At 36.1% G+C, this 25435-nt stretch overlaps 1 protein-coding gene across 1 annotated transcript; it reads right to left on the minus strand.

Moving 5' to 3' along the window:
• Positions 1–1604: 1604 nt before the first annotated feature.
• LOC129306244 (putative 3,4-dihydroxy-2-butanone kinase) lies at positions 1605–24138 on the minus strand. The gene is made up of 20 exons (XM_054946722.1): positions 23956–24138; positions 21612–21685; positions 21459–21522; positions 13782–13894; positions 13615–13662; positions 13198–13269; positions 13020–13109; positions 12630–12803; positions 11606–11689; positions 10578–10633; positions 10320–10450; positions 10143–10235; positions 9840–9904; positions 8813–8956; positions 8687–8727; positions 4659–4742; positions 4472–4545; positions 4249–4361; positions 4076–4171; positions 1605–1949 (listed from the first exon to the last, which is right to left on the minus strand). Exons 1-20 carry the CDS (start codon positions 23993–23995, stop codon positions 1827–1829), a joined length of 1779 nt encoding a protein of 592 aa, XP_054802697.1. The 5' UTR covers positions 23996–24138; the 3' UTR covers positions 1605–1826.
• Positions 24139–25435: the final 1297 nt, after the last annotated feature.

A 25435-nucleotide genomic window follows, 5' to 3' on the forward strand; every position in this document is an offset into this window, starting at 1 on the left:
ACAAAGAGGTTTTGGGGTAACCCACCAGACTTGCGCTTTGAATTGCCAGTACACTGCCTCTGCCCTTCCAATTAGGGACAACAGATAAGACAGCACATGCTTCCCTTCAACTTGTAAGCTAACCACAATTTCTATCTCTTACTCTTCTCCTCAATCAATACAGGCTCAGTGACTGCTTTTTAGCACTCACTTCACAGTCAGTAATTGCTGGAATTTTTATGAAACTCGTTTAAGTTTCTTTGGTTTTTTTAATGTTTTAAAAACATCCACTTGGCATGCTTTAGTCGAAGTAGTTTTACACAGGCAACAGTATAAATTATAAACATTAGAGTTGGTTTTCAGCATTCAACCGAAAATTACTTTCCGATGAGTAATTTGGAATGAAATTGGCTTATAGGGTAAGTGACAAATAAATAATAAAAAGCTTTATAGGCTTGGCCTTCCTTCTTCTGCAAGAGAAAAATTAATAGAGATTGCCCCAATATCTAATCAAACGAGGAAAGCCAGATATTAATAAGACGCACATTTAAAAAGATGCTAGTGCATTTTCAATTAAAAAAAACGTCTACATTTAATATTTAACAATGCCTCAAATATAATTACCTTTAATGAGAGAATACTCATGGGTAACTTAAAAATATATATATATATATATATATATATATAGACGACACTGTTAAGACAACCCACACTTTATTCTACGAGGAACACCAAGCATGGCATTTTTAGGGGTTAAGTGTAGATGAACAAATTCAACCCATTACAATGCATATCAATAAAAAGATAAGGATCAACCTCACTAGTTACTGAAACCATTTGTTTTTTTTTTTTGGGCCCAGGAAACTTGTTACTGAAACTAGATTGACTTGCAATCAACTTTGCAGCTTACTACCAAAACAGAAAAAGCCTTTGTAGCTTTCCAATAACACGGGTACAAGGCAACATTCTCCCTTATTCATTGGCTTTCTAACTTTCGGCTGTCGATGTTGTGGACGTTAGGTACTTAAGAGTTCTTATTTTATTATCGGAAAAAAAAGAAGAAACTTTTAATCTCACTTTTTTTAAATTATCAATTCACTCTCTAAAATTTAACTCAAAACAATTAAATCTCTATAATTTTTACTTCAAAATAACTCAGTGCTTATAGAAGTCTTAGCACAATTCAATTTCTATAATTCATTAACTCAATAAGCTATAATAAGAACTTGGTTAAAATTCAAGGACAAAATTAATAATTGAAAAAAAATAAAGCACTAAAAGTTATGTCATCCCCTTAATATTTTTACAAGTTTCTAAAAGAATGATGTGTAAAACTACAAGTCTGCATGATAGAATATGCTTCACTTTACATGCCTTGCTTCTACAGCCAGCTTCTCTTATTTTGGCTCGGCAGGACCAAGTTTGTCGGGCTGCAGACCAGCTGCACAACCCCAGGTCATACTTGACCCAATCAGAGTGCAAAAACAACCGAAGGTCAACCACATAACTGCCTACATGTATATTTCAAAGATTTAAGAGGCACTTGCATGACATGTAAACATCAAATTCATGCCATCCCCAAACCACAGGGCAAAAACCAAAAAACTAGAATTCACAATCTCACATTGACATTAAGATGGATATTATTGTCCATTGCAATCTTCAATATTTCAAATTTACATCCAATATAAAATTTGGGGTATATAAAGTAATTAGCAATTACTCTCTCAGCTTTATGCGCAAACTGCATAAGCGGAGAGCCTAACAGTTACAATAGCACAAAATCACGAACAAAACTTGGCGGAATCCGCAGAGAGAGTAGCATGATAAGTTATGTGAATGATCCTCTACCTATTGTATTTCTCTTTGACGGCTAAAGCTGCAGCTCTGTACCATGTGGCTGCAGCCATAGCACCGGGGTCAGGGACTGATGAAAGAATCTCTCCGGATACATAGCTTGATCGCCCAGCCTGCACAAGGACTCTTGTCAGATCCTCAGACAATTGACAGTGCCAAAACTACCCTCTATATCTTTACTAGCTTTAAACAAGTCATCAATCTGTAGTTGTTGAGCGAGGCAACAAGACTTCATGGCAATACCCAAGAACCAAATTCTAGTGTGCTACTCCTGACACAACCACGTGCACTTGATCATACTCTAGTATTCATCCAGCCAAAAATTCTTCTAATTTTTAAATCTTGTTATCTTTCAGCAGTCAATCAGTTGTCGAGCAATACAACTCAAGCCCCATAGATGTAAATTGCATAACCCCAAATTGCATTATTATATTTTGAAAAAATATAACTTTGAGTCTCTGCATTTTACTCGAATTTTGCTATAGGTCCCTAACTTTTTTTTCCAATATTATAGATCTCTACACTTTCATTTTTCGGTATTCTAGATATCTCCATAAGTAGTATTAATAGAAACCTAGAACACTGAAAAATGAAAATGTTGGAACCCATAGCAAAACTTAAACAAAGTAGAGAACCAAAGTTCTGTTTTCCCTCATATTTTCAATTAAAATGTAAGTTTCCCAGCTAAATTAAATATGACCTTACTACAAGAGTAGATTAAATTAATACATGGTTATATGGACATGTCACATAACTTTTCAATAGGTCTCCCCTCTAAGAAGCTCCCATAACTGCCTATCATTGGTTTGGCCAAATTATATCTACATGAGTACCTCAATTCTGGATACAACAAGATTAACTAACGGCCAAACATCATACTCAAGCCATCCTGACATAATCTCCCCCCTACACTTACTCTACCCTTCTCTCCCAACAATCAGGTCACACAATACTACAAATCCCAACATCTTGATAGATTTGAGAGTCATTCTTGTTTATTGTGCCTTTGCTCTCTATAACAGTCCTTTATATTCACTAGTTTACGCAAAAACTGGTGTTCCTTCCGGAATGATGAGAAGCACGTGTGGGGTTGTTTTTGTTCATCAAGGAAACTAATGACAAAGAAATCCTCCATGCAACAGTGAATTAAATATCCCCATTGTGAAATTATAACAGACCACTGATCTCCCTTACAGCAGTATAGCAGATGCTGCTCACAAAAAATGTCAGGATTTAGGGATTGCATATCAAAGGAGCACGATTTTTCACAAAACACAATGAAAATCCTTTCACTCTCATAAAGACTAAAGGGTTATCATTCACTTCAGGCACGAAAAGGTTTCTTGAAACAATGGTGTGGAGGTCACAACAACTCATTCTACCAATCCTGCAATCAAGGGCAGTAATTAAAGCACTTTCCTCCTTTTTTTTTTTTAATAAATATTTTGGCATGAAAGGGTTTGCTGAAACACTGTTGTGGAAGCCACAATAGCTCACTTTAACTATCCAGTTACCGGGGGCAGTGTTCAAATAAATTCCCTTTCCCCCCGATATACAAATGATTATCTGATTCTTTTCCCTGTGTTTAGGCTGTCTTACTGATGGAATATGGATGAGGATTGCAGGATATTGAATAATTACTTGTATTTAGAATTATTTTAATATTATTTTAATAAGGATATTGAATATCCATTAAATTATTCAGGATTCATTAGATTTAATTTAGTATCTAGGGTTTAATATTATTTGATTTAGTATCTATGATCTATTTTTATATTTAAGTATTATATTGAATAAAATAAGATATCTAGACTAGCTAGATACCTTATCGTCATGTTTTAAATTATGACTTGATTTAAATTTAGATTTATTATTATTTTTATTATTTATAGGGAATAGACATAAGGTTCCTCATTTGTAAGCAGCTTTTAAGTATTATTAAATAAGAGTTTCAAAAAATTTCAGCCTTCCCCTTCCTGCTTTCTCTTCCTCCTCTTTCTCTTCTTTATCTTCTCTCCGTTTTACATCACTAACATTTACAAAATTGAAACCCCTTGGCAACCTCAAAATACAAATCTTCAATAGCATTTTAAGAAAATTAGTCATATCCTACCATGTAATTTTAAGGAGGCATGTACTGTAAATCGAAAACAGTTCCGCAGTGTAAAGTCACAGTTACATCCTCTTCTGCATCCAATAAATACTGCCAAAAGAATAGAGAATAATCATTTATTGTCACCTGTGCTTGCATGTCCTTAGTTGACTCAGCTCCAGTTATTGCAGCTTCAGATGAGAGAACAAAAGCAGTGGAAGGCTCATCCCCAGCATTTAATCTCTGTAAAATCAAACACGAGTGTGTCATGATAAAAGTCATATCAACAAATAATATCAACCAACAAATATAGTTGACACCTCTTGAAGAACTGATGATGCCGGAATAAGGGCATCTAACAATGTTCTATAACCAGCACTGGCGCCACCATATTTACTGATAGCAGCAATGGAAGCAGCAAGTGCTTCAGCCCCTGAATCAAAAGAATCAATGAGGGATTTTACAACCCAAACAAGACAAGATGAAGAGAACAGAAAGGGTCAAAATCAAGCCTAAAAGTTCCCAGATGAAGAATCTTCTCACATTGTTTAGCCGTTATACCAGAGTGTGAGCTTGATTTCAGCTTTGTCGACGCTGCCTTGCAAAAGATGGTATATCTGTTTGTTTTTGGGGGTGGGGATTGGGTGAAGAAAAATTATAAATAAATGTGAAAAACGCCTCAAAATAAATAGATCTATAGTTTAAGAAAGATAGAGGAATGGAATAATACAGAATCCCACTTGTTCCTCCCATAACTCTTCCCATTGATGATCCAATTTCATTAACAGTTTCTGCGGCATCATTCAGGGGATAACTGCGAACAACATATGGAAACATGTCAGCCCACTAGCAATTTGCATTGACAAACATTTTGCTGCGACTAACATTGGTTCTGGAGCTATGAAGCCAACAGTATCTCTAAAACCTCAATGCTCCACTTATCCCAATATCTTGCGAAAATAACTGGTCAGTGATCACCATTGATCCAGAAAGTAACACTCCACATAATACATGGTTATTTCTAAGCTTTACAAATTAGTACCAAAACAAATGCCACAAACAAAATAATACAAACTTGAGATAATAGCTGATCACTTGAACTCAATAATCAACACCCATAACAATATGCAGTCGTATTTGAATTCACAACAAATTAGCACCACAGCAAAGATGAAAAAAGAATAAAGTGTTAAATTCCTTCATTTACCCCCCAAAAAATTCAATTCTAACACAAACTTTTACGTTAACCTCGGTTTTTTTATGCCAGAACAAAAACATTCAAAGGCTGGTCAAAAGGATCATTGATGACCTGCTTGGCCAGGCCAGTAGAGGAAGAAAAGTTGCTTATTTACCAAAAAAATTACTTAAAAAATAACCCAAAAAAAAATTTTAAAGTTGATTTTTCAAGTAAATTTTTTAAAGCTTTTAAAGAATTTTATAAGAGCCTTGAGACGAAGGAAGGAGAGCGAAATATTTATAAGATTGCCAAGAGTAGGGAAAGAAAATCAAGAGATCTAGAACCGGTAAGGTGTATTAAGGATGAAGAGGGAAGAACTTTAGTTACAGATGATGAAATTAAAAATAGATGGGAGACTTACTTTTCTAAACTTTTCAATGATGGAGAGGGTTCATCTAGTAACTTGGAGGATTTAGTAACTGGTGAAGGAGAACAAAATTTGTCATTCTATCGAATAATACGTGATAAGGAGGTAAAGGAAGCTCTCAAGAAAATGGCAAATGGTAGAGCCAACGGACCTGATTGTATATCTATCGAAGCGTGGAAATGTTTAGGTGAAGAAGGGGTGAGATGGTTAACTAAGTTATTTAATGTAATTTTATGGTCCAAGAAAATGCCTGATGAGTGGAGGAGGAGTACGTTAATTCCTATTTATAAAAATAAAGGAAATGTTCAGAATTGTACTAACTATAGAGGGATTAAGCTCATGAGACACACAATGAAATTGTGGGAGAAAGTAATTGAGCACAGGTTGAGATTGGAGACAAGTATTTCTGAGAATCAGTTTGGTTTTATGCCAGGTAGATCAACTACAGAGGCGATTTATCTACTAAGGGGATTAATGGAAAAGTATCGCTGTAAAGATAAAGATCTACACATGGTTTTTATTGATTTGAAAAAAGCTTATAACTGTATACCAAGAGAAGTGCTTTGGAAAGCGTTAGAAAAAAAGGGAGTACGGATTGCTTGTATTAAAGCCATACAAGATATGTATGAGGGGGTAAAAACTAGTATAAGAACGCCTAGTGGTCAAACAAAGTTGGAGTAGCAGAGATGAGAATGTTACGATGGATGTGCGGACATACAAGTAAAGATAAAATTCGAAACGAGCACGTACGCGAAAAAGTGAGAGTGGCACCTATTGAGGAAAAAATGGTAGAAAATCGGTTGAGATGGTTTGGGCATGTACAAAGAAGACCAAGGGAGGCACCAGTGAGAAGAGTGGAACATATAACTTTGAGTCCGATTAAAAGAGGTAGAGGAAGGCCTAAGAGAACACTCTTAAAAGTTGTTGAACGCGATCTCTTAATTAATAATATTCCTAAAAGCTTGATAAATAATAGAGCACAATGACGTCTTGCAATCCATGTAGCCGACCCTACCTAGTGGGATAAAGGCTTGTTGTTGTTGATTTTTCAAGTAACTTTTCTGCTGTAGAAAGTAGGGGTGTTCACGGGACGGGACGGGACCGGGACGCCCCCGTCCCATGTCCCGTCCCGAGAAAAAGATCGGGACTGAATTTTAGTCCTGTGTCCCGTCCCGTCCCGAAAGTCGTCCCGTCCCGTTAAGAGTCGGGACGGGACCGGGACAAGATCGGGACGTCCCGCCGTCCCGATAAATGAAATAATATTGAAAAAAGATCTGGATAATAACATTCATTAAAATTTTAAATCATATAATTTATTAAGTTTAAAATCAAAACAACACAAGTACATAAATAACAATAATTTAAAATCAATTATTGAATTATATTAATCATAACTACACATTATAATAATAAACACAAATGATCTTTACACTGTAAGATTAGTAACAACAGACAAGTCAAACATAACATCAAATCATTGTTATTCTACTTTAGTGAAGATGTACTAAGCTAATTACTCTTCTAAAAATAAGCAAAAAATACGTTGTAAATAAAAGTTATTAAATAGATATATATAAAAATAAATTATATTAATATAATTAATATATTATAAAGAAAGATATCGCCATGTTTACTCCATGCCATTAAAATTATCAATATAAAAAAACTTTAGTTTTAAATAAGAATTGTAAGTATTAAAATTATAATTGATATAATTAATATAAGTATAAATTATATTAATATAATTAATATATTTAAAATAAAAAATAATATATATAATATTCGGGACGGGACGGGACGTCCCGATGGTAATCCCGTGTCCCGTCCCGTCCCGAACCTCTTTCCTGTCCCGTCCCGTAAAGTCCCGTCCCGATTAGTTTCGGGCCGGGACAAGACCCGTCCCGATATGATCGGGACGATACCGGGCCAATCGGGACGGGTTCGGACTGAACACCCCTAGTAGAAAGGATGCAAAAAGTTAGGGGTTTGGGTTTGCTCCAGGAGGGATGGTCCTGGCCTACTTAGGAGAACTACAGTCTACAGGCCATGATCAACAAAATTTGAAGGAAGCTTGACCTGGAAGTTGGAACTTCTCCTCTAAAGCAAAAGCAAAAGAATTGATTTTTTGAAGGTAAAAGTAACTCACTCAAAATTATTGATTTTCCATAATTACTATAAATGTTTTCACCTGCCCTCTTAACTATCCATTCAAGTAATTTGGAGGTTTTTTTAAGTACGTTTGACAAGCATAGACTGCTTTTCAAAATGTTGACAAAAGTGGTGATCAACTGATTTTGTCAAAAACAACTACTCTCTAGTAATGCTTATCATGAAAGAAATTCCATTTTGTGAAAAACGATTTTAAAAATAATGAATCCGCAGCAACCCTACACAGGGTCTAAATGACCACTGCATTTATCCATTTCTTACAACGGAATCATTTCCAAGCATGTTTCTTGAAATTTCATTTGGGTGTTATTCTTTCAAATTTTACCAAAAAAAAATTCTTAATAATCTTTTAAACTTCAATGTTCACTAATGACTTTTGATCTGTATAATTCAGTATTAAATAACAATTAATTGAGCTCTTTCTCATTAATCTTTTTTCCACCATCCTTTAGTTTTATCTTGCTATAAAAACATGCATAAAAGCATGCACATTTACATCTCCAAGATCACCAATTGCCCATATGCATATGCAGTTACGCACATGCAAGTGCATACACATGCTCATACAAAATAGCCACACACATACACATATAAAGGAACACATATGCATGCTTGTATGCACACATGAACTTGTGCATAAGCATGTATACAAGCAGCCATTCGTAACTAGAGTCACAGACAAGGAATACTATAAATACTGCGGTTATCCAAACTATATATTTCAAATATCAAGAAATTGAACTGCATGTTTTCAAATTCCTAGCATTTGAAATTCCGTGGAATTTTAGATGCCACAATCCAATTGCAATCAAGATACTTTCCTGGATAGAAATTTACAAGAGTCAGAAAACCAAAGAAAAATTGCACCATGTATACCTACCAATGAACCGAGTGTTGATTGTCCAGGACCATTATACAAGTGTACAATAAAAATTAGTGAAGTAAAACAAATAGATCTGAGCAAGATAGAACATATAGAACTTACTTTTTAATGTCCTCAAGAATTGCTTTTGCACCTCTAAACATCTGCATAGGAAGATAAATCAAATACAAGTCAGGCACACAATACATCAGCAAATATAAAAGTGATAAATTCAGAAATAAGACTCACAGTTGACCCACAATCACCATCACCAACTTTGCTATCCCATTCATTTAAGCTGTCCTTAAGATTTATAATAGCATTAGCAGCAGCTTCAATGGCAGCCTCCAGAATTTGGCCTTGTTCATTCATTTGTAAAGGCCGGCTCTGTGGCTAATATAAAGCAGAAGAAACCAGATTTTACCAATTATATTAACACAAACAAAACATAACAGAATTTCAGCCAACAAAGAGAGAAGATATTTAAATCAATGTCATTAATCACTCGTAAACATTGTTAATCCTTTATTGGGTTAATAGTCCCAAATAAGCAATTTCATTGTTGGGAATTCTTAAATCTTAGTTTTCCTAAATATGGAATGAAGGCAAATACACCAACAAAAAATATGCCCACTTATCTGTTAGACATAACCATATACACAGAATAAAACTTGCCACAGAAGAAGTTAATTGAGTTTGATTCCTATCTCTAGACAATTTTGATAACATCAGATAAACCATTGCGAGTGCAATAAGTCAAACCTGTAATAAATTTCTACACAATGCTTCAAACAAAACAGAGACCTCTGCCCCCGTAAAGTTTTAACTTCAGAACAAGTGAAAGGAAGACAAGATTATAAACTGAGTGTGCCCCCTAAATATGCTTGTCCGGATAAGATTTTCAAGTTTGGAGAGAAGAAATCCTCCTAAAACATCTGTGAATAAAATACCAAAGCAAAATAACGAAATAGCTCTTTCCCATAAGTCATTTAAAGTCACCGGAGCACTATAAAATTTCTGTTGAGTTATTAAAAGAATATGCATGATTATCCACACACACATTCATGATTAAAAACCTTTTATTCTTTTCATTTATCAAAACTAAATACAAATAGATTTCTGATTAAAGGTTGTATACAGCCATAAAGTGCGATACTTTGAAAATGACCCTATGGAGACTAGATTTGGACAACTAATGTCACGTCTAGAGTCGTAGCCATCTTCACTAAAATTCCAATACATAAAGGGAAGTGTTACATAATTCTCGTGCAAATACCTCATCACTTTTTGCTGTCCGAGATGGTGGAACTGGAACAGGAATCTTAGCAGGTGGGTGATTACCTGCCAACAAAGAACTTCCAAAGTTCAATGAATGACTTGATCAAAAGAAATATCAAGGCTTCCTTTGTAAAGAGTTAACTGGTAGCGTTAATGTGCTTTCTGCGTGGGGAAAAAAAAGATTGGCCAAGAGCAATATTGGCTAAAAAGATAAGTTAAATTCTCAACATGACAAATATGATGCAAAAAATAAAATCAAATCAGCCATAGCAACAAGGTGAAAATTCCAACATATACTGACCATCAGCAGCTACAGGCCAATAAGGAGCCTTAGTTGATGCATCCAGGCGTTGAAGAATGACTGGATCAGCCTTCATGATAGAAATGGAGAAGCCTGAAAAAGATGGGAAACAAAATCAATGAATTGTAATTGTAATTGTGAATAAAGGAAAAAATGTCATTATCTGAGATGACAAACCTGCCATATCAAGAGAAGTCATGAATGATCCAGTGTACACCCGATCAACAGCCAATCCATGCTCCAGCTGCAATTTAGGAACTGCTTTTCCAGTTGCAATCATCAGTTCACTTATAGGAGTGCCACCCAACCTGCAGTGAAAAGATCCAGGAAGCAGGGAACTTAAAATCTCCTTATAGCCAACATGTTGGACCAAAGGCACAGCTAGTAGTAGCCGCGAAGACAGAAACATGTCCAATATAATATTCATGTACCTACCCATTGACCAAGAGGACCACCCTACTACCACGTGTTATTGGCACATAGTTTGTTTCCTGCAAACATTAAGGGGGAAGAAGAAGGTATGATTGAAACAGACGTAATAACAGAAGATGATTCTTCTTACAATTGCAACTTGAGCATAGACACAAGAACAGACATATTAATCCAAAACCACTCGCATCGTAGCAATCAACAGCAAAATTTTGTCACAAGTAAATATAATGTTCAAGTCAACTTACACATATTTGTCTGTCAGGAAATATTGTCAAAATATTGGCAAACTGTTATGGAAAATGTAGTGTGCCTAGGTCAACCACAGATAGAGATTTAGGCTAAAATGAAAATGAAATTGAAAGACAAATATTTAACCTTATCAAGTGTTTCTGACTAGATGGCATACTTCGATAAATTTGTGCCAGGACAAGACATGCAAGAACAGTGGATGACAGCCACTAGGTCCGTTAATGAGCTTTGAATAGAAGTTCAAAAAGAAATGAAGTTAAGCTTCATTGAACCCATTGAAGAGGCTTATCAAAGGACTCGAGGAAGAAATATTAACTAATCATCCATCTGTTTTCCTTGCTTTTATTTTTATTTACTGACTTTTCATTTATTTTCTGCTCCCAATGAAATAGATCTGTGGTAATGTAATTTGTTCAGATCATTGCAATTTGAGTTATTTGCAGTCAGGCCTTTTCTCACCCAACTTCCTCCCTGTGTTTCTCCCTCTTTATCCTTCCTCTTACCCTTGTTATCTAGCGTTCTATGTGAAAATTATTTTACAGCCAATGAGAGAAAAATACTCTTCCATAGTTCAGAGCAGCCTGGTGAAACAATGAACCAACTATTCAAACGTAAACATACAATCTTTCAACAAATTTTTCCTGCAAAGATTCTCTTGGAATAGCTTCCAAAAAATAAAAAGGCAAGAAAACTCCAACAGTAAACTCTCCAGTTTCTCTGAAAATTTGATGTAGAAACGTAATGGCCAAGAGTAAACCTACACATGCAGTACTGAAGCATACCGGGGATAATATCTGCGTAAGAACATGAGACACCACTACATCTACAGGCTGCAGATCAACTACAGCAACACCAGGCTCTCCATGCTGTAAAGAGCACCATTTGTAATCAGATACACAGGAATTAATAGAATGGAGCAGACGATAAACTTCAATCACTAGAGCTATGTCTGGATTGAAGAAAGTTGAGAGGAAATGAAGGGAAAAGAAATTTTAATTTTTCCCTTCTTATTCATTCCTCAATCCAAACATATTATAAAGGAAGAACAATGTCAGATCCAAATCTAAGAAAACAAATATCGCATGCATATTTTTTGCTCGATGTGCATTCACTCAAAACCCTAAGAGCTCAGTCTCTGTCAAAACCACTGAACCCCCATAAGTAACCATAAGCTTGAACCCGCAAATAAATTAAAAATAGTATCAAGTAGATCAAAGAATTTATTTCCAACTACTCAAAAATATAATTTATTTTAAAGACAACAAAAGCAGAGTTGGATATTTCCACCGCTACCCGCTGTTATCAGAACCATATTGAACTAGTCAACAGCCAGACAACTAATGCCTCAACTGACCCAGAACTTTAAAAATAGTCAAAAATCTCCACGGAGGATTACTGGTTCAAAATAGCATAATTTTTAAGGTACAGACCTTTTCTTCCTATATTCCAATCTTATAAAAGCAATATTACATAACTATTAATAATTACATGTTTGTATATAAATACTACGATGATAGATTATTAGTTTGCAATTTTGAGTTCATTGTGTTATTGTGGTCAAATATTAACTTGTTTAGATTTGACTATTAAGTAATAAAAAAATTTCGTAATATTTTCTTTAATTTTTATACAATATTTTAATTTATGCAAAAATTAAAGATATATTAATTTTAATACTAGTTTGATCATAGATTGACCATAAACCAGTGGTTTAACCGATTCAACGACCAGCCAAGTTTTAGAAGCTTTGCTACTACCAAGAACTATTTTGTTTCAAAGAAAAATGCCTCAATATAAGTAACTTACAATTCCAAGACCCAATTCCATCTTTCCAGGGCCCAAACGATCAGATGTAACCTGACCAGGTAGTGTGCAGACAGATAATGCAACACCCATGGTCCCCACCATTTCAGATGCACGTTTTGCCAGTGCAGCAACCTCAGCAAGAGGAAGGCCAGCAGCAGCAGCAGCACCTGCAACCTGTCTCGCATGAAAACAGTGATATGAAAAAAATGTTTAAAAAACAGCTTGGCTCGTAACAAGATGTGTGTAATCTTGATAGACATAATGCTACCTTAAACAAAATAAGATTCACTTGAATGCATAAACATATAGCATGAAAAGATGAAGCTTAAAGTTTCATCTGTATGCAGAAAAAGCAGAGAGAATGATAAGAAATAAAAGAAGAAAGAGAACCTTATTAACCAAAATAGTCCCTGCTAAACCTCTTCTTCCAGCAATCCCTCGAGGTGGAGGCAAAGCACAATCATCCCCAACAATTACAGTCTGCTTAGTGTAGAAGACTTGACATGGATTACCAGCGTCTGAAGTATTATTTAGGCTAAAGATAAAAACCCAAGGCATGTTAACATACCTCCACTTTATAACCTTCAGACTTTGCTTGTTCAGCAGCCACACCAAAGTTCAAACGATCACCAGTATAGTTCTATCAACACCCAAATTCGACACTATGAATCCAGAAACAGAAGAAGCAGATCCTAATGACTACACATTATTTTAGCATACTTGTTCAAAAACCGCAGTTCACAGAAAACATTCATAGAGCCAAGCTAATTTTGCAGGTATCCAATCAGTGTCAAATAAAAATAAAATAAATACCTTTTCTTTTCAACTTTTATTAAGTCAACAACAATAAATGTCAATTTACTGGAATTTGAAAGAAAAAATAAGCACCAATGATGAGCCAAAAAAACATAAATACTGATAAGATGACTGGTGACTCTTACTCAACAAGGCAATATGCAAACATATTGTGGAGGGAAGACAATACCGTGACAATGAGCAGACATCCCTTAGGACCAGTTACAGCTCGAATGCCCTAAATTTAAAGGAACATACATGTATCAGATTATAATTAAATAAAATACCAAATGTGTGCAACTGAAACTTTAATGTCTGCGCACACGCGCCACTTCCAATTATGCGAACAAAGCATACAGCTAGAATTGAATCAACTGGTGGAGAGGCAAAAATGTCCCCACAGATGGCTGCTGTCAGCATCCCTTCTCCAACAAATCCAGCATGAGCAGGCTCATGTCCACTTCCTCCTCCTGCATCATGAAATAAAACGTTAAGTGACAACTATACTAAAGACAACAAATCACCCAAAAATATTCCAGTTTAGAATGCTAAGGAGAAAGAATGAGAGAACAAAGAAATGAAAGGATCAAACCAACAGATTAGATCAATATTAACACAATTGTCTTTTTCACTTACTGAACAAATCAAAATGCATTTTCATGCAGGTTTGGCATAATCAATATCATCACTGATAACAATATAAAACAATCCCCTTGGTGCAAGTGTCTCTCTAAAGGCTGCTAGGTTGGGGATAAATGGGGAAGAAAAGTTAAACTTCCCAAAAGTAAGGCTTAAGCTTTAGCTTGATTCACTAAAAGCCTTAACTTCCTAGGAAATTAAGATTCACACTTCCATTACAACCAGGGAAGTAACTTACTGAGTAAGTTAAGCTCTACTTCCTTAACACTTTGTATTACCTTTCCATATATACCCTTATTAGTTAATCAAATGTATTTAATAAGGTATTTTGTCTTTTACATTAAAAAAATAATATATTTACTTTAAAAATAATTGTAATTCACAGGAAAATACAAAGTCAACCAAGCAAACTATATATTAACTTCCTCAAGGGTTAAATTCCAAGGAAATATACTTCCTAATGGCTCATTTGGTATAATAGAATTGATTTTGGCGAAAATAAAAATGGAAATAGATATAGAGATGGATATGGAATTGGAGATGGATGAGATTTAAAAACATGTTTGGTATGTTCATAGAATTGAGAGATTATTTTTATTCAATATTAATGTTTAAAACATAAAAAGACTAAAAATGCTCTCATCCCAAAAAAATACCAACATACCCAACAACAACAAAAAATACGCAAACCCAAAACATCCACCCTCTTCATCGAAACCACCATCATCCATTGGCAGAAATCACCACCAACAATCTTCTATTTTCCCCCTTATATCTTGCATTGTTCCTTTTTCTGGATTGATTTAAAATATGGATTAGTGGTTTGATTCAAATATAAATCATTAAGAAGTTTATAACAGGAGGCGAAATTTCTGCAATTTGCTTCTACTTTTGTTGGCAGTTTTTGGGTTGCCTTTACAAGAGGATGGCTACTTGCTTTGGTTTTGCTTTCATGTGTTCCATAACAACAGTAAGGCAAAAAGGAAAAAAAAACAACTCAGATTTGAGATGTTTGAAATTGTTGGTGCTTGACTAGTTTGTGATTGAAATATGTTATGCTCGCTGTCATAGTTGCAAGAGGTCACCAGAGGAGGAATATGATTATCATTGTGATTGATGGAAGGGTTGGTTGTTTAAGAAAGTAGCAGATTGAAGTCACCATTGCTGTTGCTGAAGAGACATCACCGTTGCTGTCATTCAACTAGTTATCAAAGAAGAGAAGGGTGAAGAAGGTAATGAGAAGGGGAGTGGCCAAAAATAAACCCAGAAGGGAATTGTGCTTCGGGTTTCAAAATATGAGGGACAAAATAGTCTCAAACTATTGTTAATGGGGGCATACTAGTCATCCAGATTTAAATTCCATAAAAATATGACAATTCCATGCTCCCCCTCATGGAAGCCAAATCCATCAATTTTGATGGAATTGATTTCCACGTGGAAGTCTGATAGAGCTGACAAGTTTATTAAGACCTATACGAGGAAATCAAGGGAGACTAAGAGGGCAGAAAAAGAATTCACCACTGGTTCAAATGTTTATCCCATGGATCCTGATGACAAGGAAAAGTAATGCTAGGTCACGTATGGTCTTGGGGCTTCCTAGAGGTATAGCCAATGTTGGGGGATGTGTAAGTCACTTTTTGGAGTCCTTAATGTCTTCCGACTGAGAGGAGACATTCTATGGATTATTTGGTATTTTAAGTGTAGAAGGAGAGTCTGGCCTCTCGAACGCCAGTGGCTGTGTTGTTGTTCTTGTGATTTATGTACTGTGGCTTTGTAGATTTTTAGTTGCCATTGTAACAGGGGAATAGGGTTTCAATAGAATCAACGGACTCTTGTAACACTGATTCTATTTTCCAAGACATTTAAATAGTAGAAACCTTAGTATTTTCCCTCATTACTTCCATTGTTGTCTTTTTCTAGCGTTATTTTCTGCTATTTCAGTAGGGTTCTATCATTTTGGTATCAAAGCAATACAAATCTGAAGGTAACTGTCGAAAGGAGTAATGGCAGAGGAAGTGTGCTATGCCGATGAGGAAGTACAAGAGTTAAGAGAGACGGTTGTAGGGTTAACCAAGAGCGTTAATGCTCTGACGGAGATGGTTGAGACGATACAAGAAACCTTAGGATAGTTAATGAAGCAAAAGAATATTGTTCAGTCTCACGACAAAGAACACGTGGGACTTCACAATGAAGAAGCATCAGGAAGTAACACAAACTCGGAGAAAGAGATGAACAAGTTTAGGAAGTTGGAATTACCTGTATTCACTGGAGAAGATCCTCTCGGATGGTTCTTCAAGATGGAGGTATTTTCGCATCAACTCAACAACTGAAGCTGAGAAGTTGGAGACAGTAATGGCATGTTTAGAAGGCAAGGTTTTGAACTGTTACCAATAGATCAAAGCAAGAGCATCCATACGAAACTGGCAGGAGTTTAAGCCTGAACTCTTTCGACAGTTTCATCCATCACAACTGGGGCATGATTACGAGATGCTGTATACAGCCAAACAGAAGCATTTTGTACTCAATTTGTTGAGGAGTTTGAGCGCTTACCTACCCCTTTGAAGGAGCGCCTAAAGAAAGCCTTATTAGGGCTTTTAGGATTGCATTGAAGTCAAAAATTCAAGCAAAATTAAGGCTCACAAGTGCTAGCACCCTTCGTGAGATCATGGAGATGGCTCTTCATGTGGAAGAAAGGAACGCAGTGGTGGATAGAGTCACAAAGAACTGGGTCACCCATTTCCAACGACACCCTATTGGGCCTAAACTGAATCCAACCCAAACTTATTTTACCCGAGTCAGTCGCACGCCAGAAACGCAACGCACAACGTCGTTCTCTTCTACGAACTCAGATGCTGCAAAGAAACCCGACACGAAGAACATAAACGCGAAAGTGGGGAGTCGCGCTTCTGGGTCTTCGTCAATGAAGAAGGGTGGGTCCACGAGAAGGTGATCTGATGCTGAATTTGCTCGCAGAAGGGAATTGAGACTCTATTTTAAGTGTGTAAAGAAGTTCGGTCCTAATCACATTTGCAAGAATATAAACTTACAGGTGATGCTTTTGGAATTAGAACCTGAAATGAATGATGAAGAAATGGCACCATTTTTTTAAGGTACAGATGATGGTAGTAAGCCTAGAGAGGAAGGCACGAGGATGGAGTTATCTCTGAACTCCATTGCCAGGTTTGGGAGTAATCACACTATGAAGGTAAGAGGTCAACTCACAGACAAAGCTATTGTAGTTCTCATTAATAGCAGAGCCACTCACAATTTCATATCGGAAGAATTAGTAAGCAAGGCAAAGATTCTAGTGAATGAAATCGCTGAATATACCATCACAATTGGAGATGGATACACACTCAAACAGAAACAACAATGCAAAGGTGTGAGGCTGAATGTGCAAGGGCTTGCAGTAAATCAAACATTCTACCCATTCCCTTTGAGTGGTGTGGATGCTGTCCTGGGAGTTGAGTAGTTGAAATCATTAGGAGAAGTGAAGATGAATTGGAGTCGATTAACAATGAAGATTGGCGAAGGGAGAGACAAGGTTTGTTTGCAGGGTGATCCTACCTTATCCAAGAATCAAACAACTCTCTAAGTCTGTCATAAGGTCAATGAAGAAAAAAAGGGAAGGGTATCTAATTGAATATAATGGCCTAGTCAGTGAAGAAGGGAGTAAGAAGAGTCTAACTCCGAAAGTTCAAGCATTGTTGAAAGAATTTCTAGAAGTTTGCCGAACCCTTTAGGATTGCCTCCACCGCAATCTAAGGACCATGCAATTGAAATCAAGCCAGAGGAGCAACCACCAAACATTCAACCGGTACCCTCACTTACAGAAAAATGAAAAAGAAAATATGATCAAAGAGATCCTAAATGTTGGGATTAGGCAACCCAGCAACAGCCCCTACTCAAGCCCTGTCCTCTTGGTTAAAAAGAAGGATGGGAGTTGGCGATTTTGTGTCGATTACCGGGCGCTGAACAAAATTACAGTCTTAGGCAAATTTCCTATCTCCGCCATTGATGAATTGCTAGATGAGCTGAAGGGAGCAACCATTTTTTCAAAGCTGGACCTCAAATCCGGATACCATCAGATTCGGATTAAAGTAGGAGATGAACACAAGACTACTCTTAGGACACACAAGGGTCATTATGAATTCAAGGTGATGCGCTTCGGGTTAACCAATGCCCCCTCTACCTTCCAATCATTAATGAATGAAGTGTTCAAGGAGCAATTGCGTTTGTGTTGGTATTCTTTGATAATATTCTCATATACAGCACTGGATTATCATCACATTTGAAACATTTAGAAGTTGTACTAACTTGCCTGAAGGAAAGCCAGCTAGTGGTAAATTTAAAGAGATACAGTTTTGCTCAACCGAAAATTGAGTATCTCAGTCACATCATTTCAAAGGAATGGATCCAAACTGATCCTACAAAGGTGGAGAGCATGCTGAAATGGCCTATGCCCAAGAATGTGAAGTCCTTAAGGGGATTCCTAAGGCTGACTAGGTACTACCAACGATTCGTCAAAAATTAGGAAAAATAGCAAGTCCTCTTACTGACTTGCTTAAGAAAGATGCCTTCAAGTGGACAACCGAAGCTAGTGTTGCTTTTGAACAACTCAAAACAGCGATGACTACGCTACCGGTGTTATCAATGCTGGACTTTTCCATCCCATTTTAACCAGAGACAGATGCATTCAGGGCTGGTGTTGGTGCAATGTTAATGCAAGGTGGCCGACCTATTGCCTATTATAGTCAAAAACTCTAACAGGGCACAACAATGTCTTGTTTATGAGCAAGAACTTATGGCTACTGTAATGGTTGTTAAAAAGTGGAGGCACTACTTGTGGGGACAAAAATTTTCCATACAAACGGATCAAAAGGCTCTCAAATACTTGCTGGAACAACGAGTTCTAGAGGAGAATCAGCAAAAATAGGTTTCAAAATTAATGGGATTTAAGTTTGACATATCTTACAAGCCTGGTAAGGAGAATAGAGCAGCGGATGCTCTTTCTAGACAAGCAGAATCACTAGAAATGATGGGGTTCTCACTGTGGTAGCACCATGAAATGGAAGAATGGGAGACAGAAGTGCAGAATGACCTTAAATTGAGCAAGATCTTACAGCAGCTCATCACCAATCAAGAAGAAATCAAAGGGTACAGCTTGGTTAGAGGATGTTTGCATTACAAAGGACGGCTGGTGCTTCCAAAGAACTTTGCACGCATTCCTCTATTATTAAAAGAATATCATGCTTCCCCTATGGGTGGGCATTCAGGGTATTTGTGCACAAACAGGAGGTTGGGCAATGTAATGTATTAGGAGGGCATGAAGAGAGATACCCAGCATTATATGGGTAGGTGTGATGTATGTCCAAAAAATAAATACGAAGCCTTGTCTCCTGCTGGACTTTCATAGCCCTTACCTATTCCTCAACAGGTATGGGAGGATATTAGCATAGATTTCATTACCGGGCTACCTAAATCTAAGAGGTATGATACTATTCTGGTGGTGGTAGATAGACTAACTAAATATGCCCATTTTTTGCCAATATCACACCCTTTCACAGCCAAAGATATTGCTGAAAAATTTGTGCTTAACATTGTGAAGTTGCATGGTTTTCCAAAGACCATAGTATCTAATAGAGACAAGGTGTTTGTGAGTCAGTTTTGGCAGGAATTGTTTAAGCAAGCTGGTACACAACTTTGCCTTAGCTCTGCCTACCACCCTGAATCTGATGGGCAAACTGAAGTACTAAATAGGGCACTAGAAACTTATTTGTGTTGCTTTGCAAATGAGAAGCCAAACCAATGGGCTCAATGGTTACTGTGGGCTAAATATTGTTATAACACTTCCTATCACAGCACCGCTGGAATGACACCATTCAAGGCTGTGTATGGGAGAGATCCCCCCTCCTTTTTGAAGTTGAATGAAGAGTCATCTGCCATAGAAGAAGTGAACGATCAGATTCACATTAGGAATCAAATCATTGCAATTCTAAGGGAGAATTTGACTGTTGCACAGAGCAAGATGAAGCAGCAAGCTGACAAGCATCGCAGGGATGTACAATAAGAAGTTGGGGATTTGGTTTATATAAAACTCAGGCCCTATCGCTTGAAAACTATAGCTAAGCAGGTGAATGAGAAACTCAGCCCACGCTTTTATGGCCCTTTTAAGATCATTGAAGGGGTTGGCCCAATAGCATACAAACTGGATCTTCCCCCCACAGCCCGCATGCACTCGGTGTTTCACATTTCTCAACTAAAAAAATCAGTGCCAACGACCATAGTGAATTCCACAATACCCTCAGCACTTTCTGGTGAGCTTAAACTTTAGGTTTAGCCTGAAGATATTCGAAAATTCAGACAGCTTGTGAATGGCCAACATGAGGTACTAGTGAAATGGTGTGACTTACCTGAGTTTGAGAATTCATGGAAGAAAGATGACATTATCTCTACACAATTTCCAAATTTTCCCCTTGAGGACAAGGTGAAGCTTTTAAGGGAGGGTAATGACGGAGCTGACAAGTTTATTAAGACCTATACGAGGAAATCAAGGAAAACTAAGAGGGCAGAAAAAGAATTCACCACTGGTTCAAATGTTTATCCCATGGATCCTGATGACAAGGAAAAGTAATGCTAGGTCACGTATGGTCTTGGGGCTTCCTAGAGGTATAGCCAATGTTGGGGGATGTGTAAGTCACTTTTTGGAGTCCTTAATGTCTTCCGACTGAGAGGAGACATTCTATGGATTATTTGGTATTTTAAGTGTAGAAGGAGAGTCTGGCCTCTCGAACGCCAGTGGCTGTGTGTCGTTCTTGTGATTTATGTACTGTGGCTTTGTAGATTTTTAGTTGCCATTGTAACAGGGGAATAGGGTTTCAATAGAATCAACGGACTCTTATAACACTGATTCTATTTTCCAAGACATTTAAATAGTAGAAACCTCAGTATTTTCCCTCATTACTTCCATCTGTTGTCTTTTTCTGGTGTTATTTTCTGTTATTTCAGCAGGGTTCAATCAAAGTCTAATTCAACCACACCAAACATGCAAAAACAAGGATTTTAATTCCATTTCCTTCTCCACCGTCAAAATTCCAGCATACTAAATGAGGCATAAGAAGTTAACTACCCAAGAAGCGAGGCCTAAGGTTGTAAATCAATTAAAAACCAGTAGCATTGATCTGCTCTAAGGTCTTAGTATCTTCTGGAGAATGTTGAATCTGGTGTTTGCCAAAACTAGAAAGAATATTAATAAAAAAACATTGAGATACTAACAATTTGTTATGTTATTTCAGTCAACAAATGAGCCTCTCCACTGAGAAACCCCAATCCCAAATGCCAAAGTAACTAGGAAGCTTATAAAATACAAATTCAATTCAAGAGAACATCCCAGACCTGATATGATTGCAACTTTGTCATATGTTGTCTGTGAAACATCAGCACGTAATACTACCTTCACCTGCATTCCAGTAGAGAGTTGAAGCATCAGCACTACACCAAGAAAAAAGGTTTTCGTAAGGATAGATGAGGCTGGTCATGTAGATTCACCAGTGGAAAGCCATCTAAATATTGTAACCCAGGATACGTCTCCACAAGACCTTCTATGAATTCAGTGACGACATCTGCAAACAAACAACAAAGAGAAGGAACATATTTAACTTGCACAACTCCGTATTCCGTAAAGAGAACCTGAAGATGAGATGAGGGAAGTACAAGAAAGTACAAAAGCAAAAGAAAAGAGATCCTCCCCAAACAAAGAAAAAACCAAGACTCTCACTCAAAAGAGTTCAAATCGTTTTGATGATCGCAAGGGATACCCTCCAAGAAAACATTGTTGAAACCCACAGAGAAGCCATAAAAATAAACCTCTCATGATAATTGTAGTGGAAGAAACTTCTCATTAAACAATTGTGCATTTTGTTCTCACCGAAGACACCAAAAGCTAACAAAAGCTACACATTGACAAATTTCTTTGCTAGAGACCCCTAAACTAGACAGCTTAAAGAGTTAATAGATCAACTGGACAAAAGCAACTCTTATTAAAGAAATCAAGCAGCTGATTCAAAATAAGCCATGCCACTTCACAATGGATGGAAAAGTGATTATTTGTACCAGAAGTTCTAAAACACGAACAAACATAAGATGATAAAGCCTCACTACACCTTGGACTTTGAACCAGATCATACAAAAGTTGATAATCTAGAAAGGGCGTTGACATTCCTTAAAAATTATGACAGGAAAAAGGCCAAGTGTCTTTGGGCTTTGAATCAAAAAACCAGTGAAAGAAACACAAGTATAAGAACCCAAAGAATCCTAACTCCAAACATTTCCATCAGGCACAAAGAAGAATGAAACAGAATAAGGATATTCAACAACATAGCAAGGTTTGTTACTTTTGTTTCTTTCACTGGATTTTTTATTCTAGCATTAAGATTTCTGGAAGAGTGAATAACTGAATATTATACCAAAGTTTGTTACTTTGACTGATTTGATATCAGAGATAGGACCATTAGGCACGGTGAATTCTCTTTTTGTTCATTACACTCAGACCTATACCATTCCTCACATATAGGGATTGGCGGAAAATAAATCTTGTCTTCTGTCCTTTAAATTTTGGGACAAATATTTGAAAAGACCAACATAAATCTTCCTTTGTCTGTCATTATTGGAAATTAAAGTTTTTAATTATCTTTAGTTGTTTATCCATTTACCATTAGGTTAAGTCCCACTACGCAAGATAAGGCTTGTTGTTGTTGTTGTTTTACCATTATGTCAAGTGTTTTGCATTAATTAGAAAACAGTTATCCTAGTTGATTAGAATAAGATTATTTTAAATATTTTGACAGGCTCTATGTTAAGATTATTATTTTCAATGATTCTTTAAGGTAGGAGTATTAGATAATAGGAATTGTCAAATATCTCATATATTATAGTTGGACTAAATCCTTCTCATTATCTTTGTTGAGATTTGATTGTCAAAGTTTTGCAGTCTCCCTTCCTATATCTGATCCACTATTTTCATTCAGTAGAATCGAGTTCAGAGGATTTTCAGTCAGACTGCTACTTTTTAAACATTCAATCACACGGTTAAACCATCTTTCACTCACTGAAAAGTTATAATATGTTTATCACATACGCAAGATAATAATATTTTTTAATTTAAACTGCTGTACGGTTCAAACTCAAGAACTGAACTCCCCTAACCCACAGAAATCTCTACCGCGCCACCCATTGCGAGAGAGACAAAAAAGTTGACAAAACAGAGTGCACCCACTACTTAAAAAGAAAATCGGCAGCCAACTGAAGCATTATAAGCAGGGAAATTACTGAGGCAACAAAGGTCAGATAGCAGACAAGAAAAGCAAAGAATGGTTAGCTACCCAAGACAAAGGGGCCTTACCCCGCTGCTAAAATTGAGCCATATTGATTGATTTATCATATTTAAATTGAAAAAGTTAATATAACAGACAAAGTCACCCATATTGATACTATGATATATCCTCCACAACTCAATCGAGGACAAGCACCGAGAAATTCATTATGGGCTCAGTAATATTCAGTCAACGGCCAATGCTAAAAATATTACAGGGACCAACCATGGGATAAAAAGTCAAAACTAAGGAACCAAAAAGTTCCCAACGCAAAGAAGACAACCGAGAGAGAGAATAACAAGACAAAACTTTTACCCGCTCTATCATCAAGTAAGCTGAACATTTTAATCTATCCAATTTTCAGAGTTCAAGTTATGTCCAAAGGAAATTTCTCCAAAAAAAAAAATGCAGATGAATTTTGTTAAGACGCCAAGAACAATGAGCATTCGCGGGGCAAACAGCAACGACCGGAAAAGGAAAAATCCCCAAGACATCGCAAGAGCCAAGAAGGAAATGCAAACCATTGGGATCGTTAATGAGCTTCTTCCCAGGAAAAGCCATGTGGATGAGTCTCTCAGAGCAGCACTGATCGAATTAAGGAGCGAACAACGAAAACCCTAATAATGCTGTGCATGAAACAGTAAAAACCACAGGAGCGAGAGAGAGAGAGAGAGAGAGAGAGAGAGAGTGAGGAAGAGGAAGGGAGAGTTGTTGGCTCGGTGGTGTGACCCTTTATATACGAAAGAAAGCGAGGGAGTTGATAATTTGGCTTTCCTTGTCCGAGGCTCTAAAGCAAGAAAAACGCTATCCTTTTCTCCAAAATGTCCTTACTTTTATCTTTATTTTCTCCCCTGCCACTAACTCAAGATAAAATCATTAAATCATTTAGGTGGCAATTAATAGAAACTAACTGTGTAAAAAAATTTACAAATTTATATTATGAAGATCACCAGATTCGAAGAAAGCCATGTTAGGTCCCAGCTCATTTGGATAAGAACATATTAAATTGTACGTCAATGAAATTCCACCAGCACAACTAAAAACATACTCCCTCCATTTTTTATATATAAAATATCTTTAATTAAATTATGTAAATCAATAAAAATTAATTAATTAAAAACATAAAAAAATTTCAATTTTATTTTTAATTATTGTAAATAAAAAATAAATTTTTTAAAGTAAATCAATAAAAGTACTTATATTTTTTTAAATTTAATAAGAGTATAATAATTCATTCATTAAAAAAAATACCAACAACCTCTTATGTTTGGGAATGAAAAAAATTATAAAAGACTTCTTATATATAGAGATGGAAAGAATAACTCTATACACTATACAGCAATTTTATTCATTGGCAAAACTCATAAAATTTTAAATATTAAAAATGATAATATGTTTAGATAATTTGTTTTTAGTTAATTAAATGATAAAAATTCAAATATATCATTTTAAATATTAAAAATGTTCACCTTAATAACACTAAGCGGCAACTTTTTTGAGCATTCAAATTCAATAGAAAAACGAACCAAACTAATCATTGATGGTTAATATTGCAGTTTATTAAATTGTTTATATTTTATATTAAATATTGATATATATCTTAGCAAGGTGGGAAAATGATCATGCATTCAAATCATAAGGTGATGGTCCAGTGGTGAAAGGCAAGGATGATAATAACATATGGTACTCACTTTAAAGATTTCAAATAGATTTTAGAATTACTAAATTCTATCTATACACGTCATAACTTACTCACTACGACATATAATAAGCAAAATAACTTACTAATTATAATATAAAATTTTCATGTAGGTCCAGTCTTGTAAAAAAGGTTAATTAAATATATTAATTCAGCTTGAAGGAGCAAGCTGTAAGCCATTTATTAATAAGGGAGAGAAGATAAGGAATTTATACCGTTGTTATAATGAAAACTAATATTGAAATAATCATTACTAATAAAACCATATTGTTAAGGTCTTATATTCTGCGACTCTATATCAC

Source organism: Prosopis cineraria, unplaced genomic scaffold, assembly GCF_029017545.1.
Source record: "Prosopis cineraria cultivar Desert tree isolate PC_DT_omini unplaced genomic scaffold, ASM2901754v1 PC1, whole genome shotgun sequence".
Classification (NCBI taxonomy): Eukaryota; Viridiplantae; Streptophyta; class Magnoliopsida; order Fabales; family Fabaceae; genus Prosopis; species Prosopis cineraria.